The 9,953-nt window shown below is 33.9% G+C and overlaps 1 protein-coding gene and 1 long non-coding RNA gene across 2 annotated transcripts in view; both read right to left on the bottom strand.

Annotated features, from left to right (window-relative positions):
- The window catches only part of abcd1 (ATP-binding cassette, sub-family D (ALD), member 1), a 43,642-nt gene extending 36,152 nt beyond the window's left edge, over nucleotides 1-7,490 (bottom strand). The window contains exon 1 of the mRNA XM_056464057.1: nucleotides 5,498-7,490. Within this exon, the coding sequence (XP_056320032.1) occupies nucleotides 5,498-6,418 (921 nt within the window). The 5' untranslated portion in view covers nucleotides 6,419-7,490. The remainder of the gene's footprint in view (nucleotides 1-5,497) is intronic.
- On the bottom strand, nucleotides 629-1,451 carry LOC130233837 (uncharacterized). Its single transcript, XR_008838249.1, has 3 exons — nucleotides 1,412-1,451; nucleotides 1,241-1,335; nucleotides 629-854 (listed from the first exon to the last, which is right to left on the bottom strand). It is a non-coding gene; the product is annotated as an uncharacterized LOC130233837 (long non-coding RNA).
- Nucleotides 7,491-9,953: the final 2,463 nt, after the last annotated feature.

The raw sequence follows: 9,953 nt of genomic DNA on the forward strand, positions 1-9,953 counted from the left end.
AATTTGCTGTAATCTTTTTCCATGCTACAGTCATTGTTGTTCTCTAATTTTGATCACACTGTAAAAAATCTTATGTGCTATTTACAAAAAAAAAATTGTGGTAACACTATTGCACGTATTATTTTTAAGTAAATTTCAAGACTTGATTTTTTTAGCAAAAACCACTTGAATGAATCATGTGAAAATTACTAAATGTTTTGAGTGATAAATGAAGATTTTAATATTATTAGCGGAATGTGCTTTTATAATTTAAGCAAATCCACCACCATTTACTCATATTCATTTTTTTTAACGAAAACCACTTGAAAGAATCATGTGAAAATTACTAGTTTTTTTAAGTGATAGATGATGATTTTAATATTATTAGTGGAATGTGCTTTTATAATATATGCAAATAAATCACCATTTACTCAAATTTATTACTGAAAATTACTCATTCATAAAATGTAAAATATATAATGTATAATGAAAAACATACACAATACATTTAGGCCAAATATCATTTTATTACATGTTACACTGATAACAAAATGGTACAATATGTTAAACAAATCTATATAAAATTTACAGCAATGCTAATCTCTGATAAAAATTCCTTTATCCATGTCATGGAAAAAACTTTCCTTTGTAGGAATAGTCACATTTTAGACAATATTTGACAGAATTTGTGTATTGCAAACTTAATATTCATTTCTTTGTAAGTGATTTTAATTTGTGGAATATTTGTATAAATCCAGTTCAGCGATTCTAGATTTTCCAGGCTAGCCATGACTCACTTATCCTCCAAGACAATGCAGAAGTCCTCATGGTTGGTCATCCCTCTGACAGACAGCAATTCTCTGTGCATTCCCACACTGTAAAATAAACATTTACGTTTATTATATTGAAATTATGCAGTTGTACATTTCAAATGTTTAAGGTTTACTAAAACACATTAAGGAAATATATTAATGAAATAAACCATTTCTTTTTATCTCTGTGAACAGTAATTCTTCATAATGTTTGAGTAGATGTTGCTGACTGACACAAATACACAAGTATTTTGACTTATAATGGACAGGGTGTTTAAATGTATACTAGTGTACAGAGAAATAAGTTTATAAAAACAAACCATGTTTATACAAGGAATAGTGCATTCAACAGTGTAATGCTTGAGCTATATATTTTTTTGTAAGCATGCAAAAATATAAAATGCAGTTTTCGAAGATCATAAATATCTGAAACAGTTTGAGACACTTACATTGCACTCCTGGATGAGCTCTTCCTCTTATTCATACAGATAGACCAGCAACAGAGGACGACATCTCTCGTTTCATCCCTGATTTAATGTGAGGTCTGATGCAAAAAAGTGTAGAAATTAGTAATAATAATAATAATAATAATAATACACAAATAACATTATTAAAAATACCTGATGTATGGCACCCATTCTCTTTATCAAAATCTGCCTCTATAAACTGCTCCTCTTTAGTGGGAAAACACTGCGAAAGTTTTCTTCATTAAACTGAAAAATGAAGCAAACAAATATGAGTATTTATGTACAGTATTATATATAAACAGTTCATTACATTACATCAGCAATGCTGTAAAAGGAACCTTATGAAATGGAAAAGCACTAGCTGTACATAAACCCCATTGAATAGCTAGCTAACTTAGCTTAGCTTAGCTTAGATTTACCACTTAACAAGCTCACTGTTGTTCATCTGCTTAACTGTTGCCTGATCGTTGCTGTTAAATATTACAATGCAAATAATTTGTTCATCTTCATTATATAATTCAGAATGAACATTGAAGCAAATCAATTTCAAATAGGAATGGGTGGTTAAAACTACCCGTGTATCCCTATATACTGTACATCATATGGCAAAAACTAAGCTCCTGAACAAGCTTGAACAGCATGTGTCTTTCCTGAAAGAGCTTAGGTTATTTAAGACAATAAAATGATAAACTGTTAATGCTTACCTCTTAACATGCTCGCGGTTGATCTGCTCCTTCAAAATGTCGTCTGATCACTGCCGTTGTTGAGATTCAAATGCAAACATCTCAATCAAATCCACATAATTGAGTGAATTTTCTTAAAATAAACGTGAAGCCATCTTTCCTCAATTTTATTAGCTTAACTGGTTTCTCAAATTAAGCTTAGTAATTGCACTAGTTTGCTTAAAAAAATAAGTAAAATTTAAATCTTAGTTATATTAGCGAAATCTTCTTAATATTTTATAATAAATCCAGAATATCAATTTTTTAAAGAAAATATGCTCATTATTTTTAATGACCTCATTAATTTTTTTAATGAAAATTACAAGCCTCAAGATTCATTTTTTACAGTGCAGTGTGTTTTCTGCAAAATAATGTTTTTTGTTGAAATGCCTTAGTTTTTTTGTGGAAAAGGTGTTCTGGTAGCATGGTATAGACGGGACAATAACTCCTTCAGTTGTTGAGCAGTGAAGATGACGTTATTTCAGAATTGTTCAATTATTTATAAATTGTTCTCTAATTTTGATCGCCAGTGTATATATATATATATATATATGTATTTATATATATATATATATATATATATATATATATATATATATATATATATATATATATAAATACATATATATATATATATATATACATACATATATATATATATATATACATATATATATATATACATACATATATATATATATATATATACATATATATATATATATACATACATATATATATATATATATATACATATATATATATATATACATACATATATATATATATATATACATACATATATATATATATATATATATATATATATATATATATATATATATATATATATATATATATATATATATATATATATATATATATATAACAGTTCTGTCTGATACTTGAGTCTGATTGGCTGAAAGCCATGAGATTAAAGTAATATCAGCACTTGTACAGCCTCTTCACCCTTGTGTATTACTCCGCTCACACGAGACAATTATTTGACAAATATTGCAGTTGTTGGACAACATTATGTACTTTTGAGACTTTTTTTAGGCAAGAATGTAGTTGTTTAGATTGCAACTATGCAGTTTATTTATAAGGAAAGTTCCTATTTTAAATACTCATAATTTCAGAGATACAGCGTGTTGGCGGTCAGCCTGCCACCACAAGACCGAGACCGCATAATAAATCATTTGGGGAGAAAAAGCATTTTTTCAGCATACGTTTCAAACTACAACTGAACAAATCATTACAGAACTGGTGAGTGACATTCCAAGTCGATCTCTCTCTTTTGTATGTTGTAGTGCTGTATTTATACCATAGTAATTTGGTAGTGTTTGCTTTGCTTTGGCTTTTTCGGGGTCAATTATTGTGATCTCCCGATTGCAACAGAGAAATACTGAGAAGTCTGTAGACTGATGGCATTTCATGCTGTTTAGCCTTATAATCTTAAAATGTCAGGAAAATCCTGTTTTGTCATCACTTTAGACATTACGCTACAGAATCATTGAAATACTAGCTCTAAAGTGACATTGATGAATGAGCAATAATTTCTGCTGTTCTGACGTCAGCTGCAGATGTGTATAAAAAAAGTAGTTTCTCTTAAAAAAGGGTTTTTGAAAATCTCCATGTTTGATTTTCATATATACACGATTATGCTGACAAACTGTTGTATAAACAAAATATCACACTCGTAGCAATGCGATGTGGCTGTATATCATCACTGGTGGGACACTAAGGTACTCAGTCTGCAGCCTCGAGCCAACGCACGCCTCCCACCAGTGCTGATATACAGCCATATCACACTGCTACTCGTGTGATTATATATATATATATATATATATATATATATATATATAGCTTATACTATTAGTCCAATGGTCAAAAGAGGTGGTAAAAAGGTAATACATTTTATGTTTGTGTAGCACTTTATTCATTAAGTTATGCTTTACAGTTTTTTTTAAATGTGTGGCGATTTAATTAATCATGAAATCAGAATTATCACAATTATAATATAGAATTCTACAATATTAGTTAAAATAAATTAAAATATAAATGAAAACAAATTTCATGTATTTGTAATGTAATATCCCATGTGTATGTGTGTATATATATATATATGTATACACATGTGTATGTATGTATGTATGTATGTATGTATGTATATATTTATTTATTACATTTTTTTTCCCTTTGTGACTGACAAGAACTACAAAAAAGGGAAAGTTCAGCCAAAAATTTAATTACCTCATTATTTACTCTCCTGCATGTGATTTTAAACCTTTATGAGTGTCTTATATTGTACACAAAATAAGATATTTTAAAGAATGCTGGTAGCTGGCATCCATCGACTTTAATAGTAGGTGAAACAATTACTATGGAATTCACTGGGTGCCAGTAACCAGCATAGTTAAAAATATCTTCTTTTGTGTTCTTAGAAAAATAAACTCAAATAGGTTTTGAAAAAAAGAAAGGTGAGTAAATAATGACACAATTTTCATTTTTGGGTGAACGTAATATAATTATTTATTGATTTATTTTTTATATATATATATAAAAATCCTGTTTGTGGCAGCAAGCAAGAAAGGGAAGTTTGTTTTAATTTTATTTGGGGTTCTTTATTTTAGACCCCTCTTTTATTTATTATTTTGGCCTGGATTCCCTTCCGAAGAGATGCTTCTGAGAACTTTAGGTTGAAAATAAACATTGTTATTCCTTGCTATACCTGTTGTGGTTGTTTTGAGCTGGGACAGGAGAAGGGAAAAACCTCAATTTCTATATTTAATTTATACCTTGTTATTGCTCCCACAAACCCTAGACTGGTCAGGATCTAACATTCCTTACTTTTTGGTTCTTTCTGAAACTTTTTATTTTCTCTCACTTCTAATACTCCATGATTACTGTTTTTAATACTTTTACTTATTAATTGTCTCCTTTACGTTTTGGTTTCTTCTCTGTCTTTAGTACTTCTATGTACAGCACTTTGGTTGTATTTAAATTCATTCATTCATTTTCTTTTCGGCTTTTATACCCTTTATTAATCAGGAGTCACCACAGCAGAATGAACCGCCAACTTATCCAGCATTTGTTTTACGCAGCAGATGCCCTTCCAGCTGCAACCCATCACTGAGAAACAACCATACACTCTTGCATTCACACACATACACTATGGACAATTTAGCCTACCCAATTCACCTATACCGCAAGTCTTTAGACTTGTAGGGGAAACCCACACCAACACAGGGAGCACATGCAAACTCCACACAGAAATGCCAACTGACCCTGCCGGGGCTCGAACCAGCGACCTTCTTGATGTGAGGCGATCATGCTACCCACTGTGCCACCATGATGCCTGTTGTAATTAAATGTGCTTTATAAATAACTATTGTTCTGTATAGTATTTTTCATAGTATGGAGCAGTTTAAACATGCTCCACAACAGCTTTTGTATTCCATGATAGAAAGAAACATGAGGTAAATAAAAGGTGGCACAAAATCTCTCATTCTCTCACCTTATGTCCCCCATAGAAGGCGATCTCCTCTGAATTGGCAATGATGCGCGAATGCATGTATCTCAGGTCTCCTTTCCTCCTGGCTTCCTCTGCCACCAGTTTACCAAAGCGGGGCGAAAACGCTCTAAGAACCTTGGCAGTGAGTGCCACCACGATGCCAGCTATGACTGACGGCCAAGTGGTGTTGGCGCCTTTGGATTCAGCCGTTTTAATGAGCGTGTAACAGGTCACCACCACATCCAGGATGGGCTTGGTCAGGTTTGAATACAGATGAGCCACAGAAGCAGCGAACATCACCACATCTTCGGTCAGCGACTGGTCAGGGTTTGCCAACCTGCCGTCCATGTTGCTGACACGATAGTAGGTCTGATCGCTGAAATACAGCATGTAGGCATGGGTGACCAGCCGAGTGCGGAAAGCAAGGGTGAGCTGACCCTCCAGGTACCGGATGGCACTGTTCACAAACGTGGCAGGAATAGCAATGAGCAGCCATTTGGTTAACTCCACCACAAATGCTCTAGGATCCTTCTTCACAATAGTTTTCACTATTTGTCCATCCAAATTGGCCACATAGATGGAGAGAAAGGTGCGTGAAATGAGAGCCAGAGAGTGGAAACCGAGCAGGCCGAGCTCCTTGCAGAAAAGCCGAGGAAAGAGGATTTTCAAGAGGCGAATCAACCTGTCGAAAAACTCACGGTTCACCGCTGGTGAGCGTTTCCTTTTCCTTGCAGCCTCCACTTGGGCTTCTCCATTGGAGGTAAGCGGGTCAGCGCCCTTAACTTGTTTACTAGTCCTTCCTTTGAGCTTGCCGTAAAAGTACGGGGATAGTTTCTTCACCCCATAGAGCGCAATGAGAAGGACAACAGCCTTTCTCACCAGGGGTTTCTTCAGCTGGGAGGGCAGTTTTGAGTACACAGACATTTTGTTTGTAGCTTATTGATACTGAGATTGTTCAAAATTGCGATTATTAAAAACCAGGTTTCTACTAAATGCAGATTTGTTTGTGTAAACTATTATAAATGCAATATCTGCAAACTGACAGCATGTCAAACTGACATTTTACTGGAAATCTCAAGTTTAAGAGACAGCAATGAGATTAAATGGAGGAAAAGCGATAGTTGTGTGTATTTGTATGTATATATTTTTTATAGATTAAATCTTTTTTATTGATAATCATACAAAATAAAGTGTTTGTACTTACTGCTAATAAAACACTCTAGAATACAGAATATAAACTCAAATGTTTCTCATTTTAATAAATGACATGTACTTTACCACACATATTAATATCTTTAACTTCTAAGTTTACTATTTAACAACAAATGTCGCATTTATGTCTGTTTGTTTCTGCTAACGGGTTTTAGGAGAAAGTTCACACTGAAATGTCATGACTTATTTCGCCACAGTGGAAATTGTTGTGTTTACAACGATAAATCATTAAAAGTTTGCTGATTAAACTAGCATAAAGCGATAAATAATCTGACAAACAATATATTCTGACTTCAGAGGTAGTTCAAATGACAGCTAGCAAGTCAAGCTAATAAACTCCGTGTGTACTAAAACAATCAGCGTGTCGACACAAACACAGTAAGTTGACTATAAACTATTTACACGTTAGCATTTGCACACTTTATAATCGAACAGTATGTAAATGTCAAATAGGTGTCGATTAAATTGCCATGCTAGCGCTGCTGGCTAATATTCACTTTACTTCAACTTCCTCCGTCCAACTTTTCCGTCTGTTTTGATCCTCGTAAAGGTCATTTTCTCAGCACATCGGAAGTCTGACAGACCCTCGTCATGGTGAGCACATGAAGTCCCCGTCATGTAACTCAACAACCGTTCAAAAGCAGAATTGAAGCCTTCGGTGTGTGTTTGAGTCCAGGCGTAAATCCATCAACTTCACCGGGACTCTACGGTGTTGGAATCAGAGTAAAATGCGCCGATAGGTGGAGTAAACACGGACATTACTCACGCCACACAAGACAAAAGTCACATACTGTTTTCATCATCACTGGCATCTTTCCAGATTATCGTAGCTGTTTTATTCTGTGATATCAAATCAGTTGTAATTCCATTCACTTCAGTGTTAAGAGAGCTGGGAGTATACAGTATAAATGAAGAAAATGGTGACACTTTTCACTTTTAATGTATTAACTAGCATGAGCAATACATTTATTACACTATTTATTAATCATTGTTAACATTAGCTGATGGAATCAAAGCCATTCAATTGTTAAATTTGGATTTCAATAATTAGTAAATGTTGAGCTGGGATTAATAAATACATCACAAGTATTGTTCATTCTTAGTTCATGTTAGCAAATACATTAACATTTACTAAAGAAACTTTGTTGTAAAGTGTGACGACAGACAGACAGACAGACAGACAGACAGACAGACAGACAGACAGACAGAGAGATAGATAGATAGATAGATAGATAGACAGACAGACAGACAGACAGACAGACAGACAGACAGACAGACAGATAGATAGATAGATAGATAGATAGATAGATAGATAGATAGATAGATAGATAGATAGATAGATAGATAGATAGATAGATAGATAGATAGATAGATAGATAGATTTACCTTCCACTTTATTAGCTACTCCTTTCTAGTAGGATCCCCTTTTGCCTTCAGAACTGCCTTAATCCTTTGTGGCATAGATTCAACAAGGTACTGGAAATATTCCTCAGAGATTTTGCTCCATATTGACATGATAGCATCACGCAGTCGATGCAGGTTTGTCGGCAGCACTATCTATGATGCCAATCTCCAGTTGCGCTCCCAAAGTTGCTCTATTGGATTGAGATCTGATGACTGTTGAGGCAATTTGAGTACAGTGATTTCATTGTCATGTTGAATAAACCAGTCTGAGATGATTGGCGTTTAATGACATGGTGCGTTATCAGCAGGAAACTATCTATCTATCTATCTATCTATCTATCTATCTATCTATCTATCTATCTATCTATCTATCTATCTATCTATCTATCTATCTATCTATCTATCTATCTATCAGGTCATATTAACAACACAATGACTTCGTATGACCAAAAAACACTTTATTAAAAACAACATTTTTACAGTCTTGCCTTTTTTTAATTAGATTTTATGTTTAGGGATATAAAATGTCAGAAAACCAAGAAGAAAACAGCAAATTATATACAGTCTTGGAAAGGTTTCTTCTAAAAGTGATAAAACACACGAGCAGGAAATTTGGATTAGGACTTTTAAAATCGAAACGGAAAATACAATCTCCAGAAGTATCCAAAAACACACAGAGGAAATCTACATCTTCAGAAAGTGTCAGCATTTTGGTACCATGACGTACTGTAGAAGCGTCACACAGATCACAAACCTCATTGGTTTTATTTGCCTTCACTTTAAATCAGGAGTCACCAATCTTGATCCTGGAGGGCCGGTGTCCCTGCAGGGTTTAGCTCCAACTTGCCTCAACACACCTGGCTGGGTGTTTCAAACATACCTAGTAACACCTTGATTAGTTCATTCAGGTGTGTTTGATTAGGGTTGGAGCTAAAATCTGCAGGACACTGGCCCTCCAGGAACAAGTTTGGTGACCCCTGCTTTAAATCAATAAAAGGTTGTTAACCACACTGTCATCTTTTAGATCATTATCTGATTCAGTCATCAATCTTTCTATCAAAAAAAGATAAATTATTTAATATATATGACCTTAAATGTCTTCAGCAGGGTTTTACAAGCATCATAAACATTTGGAAATCTCCTCGCAGGTCACAAGTCTGAAATAAAACGACAAATAAAAAAAAGTTTCTTCTATTAGTGACACTTCCATGCATCAGTGGCGTTGATTTCAAACAGACCATAATAAAAGCAGCTTTCAGTGAAGTCCTGAGACAAGCACGGCAGCATTTGGCGACAAAGTATCTGAGAAAGTTTTTCGATTGCTTCAGTGAGTTCAAATCTCATAGTGAAGGCGTCCGACATGTAGATGTTTTTCAAGACCTACATCAAGTTGCCAGTTCAGGATGACACGATGATGAAATGAAAAATAAAACCATGGTAAGAATCTATAAAGGAGAACAAACACCTGCATGCATTGGTATACATCAAGGTTACATTATAAGAAACACAGCAGACTACATCTATCAGAGTGAATTAGCCAGCAATTCGATGGCTGTTTTTTCAGTCCTAAAAGAGCAGTTTATAAAACACCGAATGCTTTATTTAAACTGGCTGTGTAAGAAATGCACATTATTTCAACATGGAGCTTAGTAGCATCTTATATAATGCCTTTCACTGCAAAAAAAAGACATTCTTATTTAGAGGTTTTGTCTAGTGGCAAGTCCAAATATGTTAAAATCAAGTAATTGTTTTGTTTTCAGTAAAAAAGGGAAGTTTTTCATTAAAACAGGCATATTATTCTGCCAGTGTGGTTCAGCAAAATAATCTTGTTCTTTTATTTACA

This window comes from Danio aesculapii, chromosome 8 (genome assembly GCF_903798145.1).
Source record: "Danio aesculapii chromosome 8, fDanAes4.1, whole genome shotgun sequence".
In the NCBI taxonomy this organism is placed as follows: Eukaryota; Metazoa; Chordata; class Actinopteri; order Cypriniformes; family Danionidae; genus Danio; species Danio aesculapii.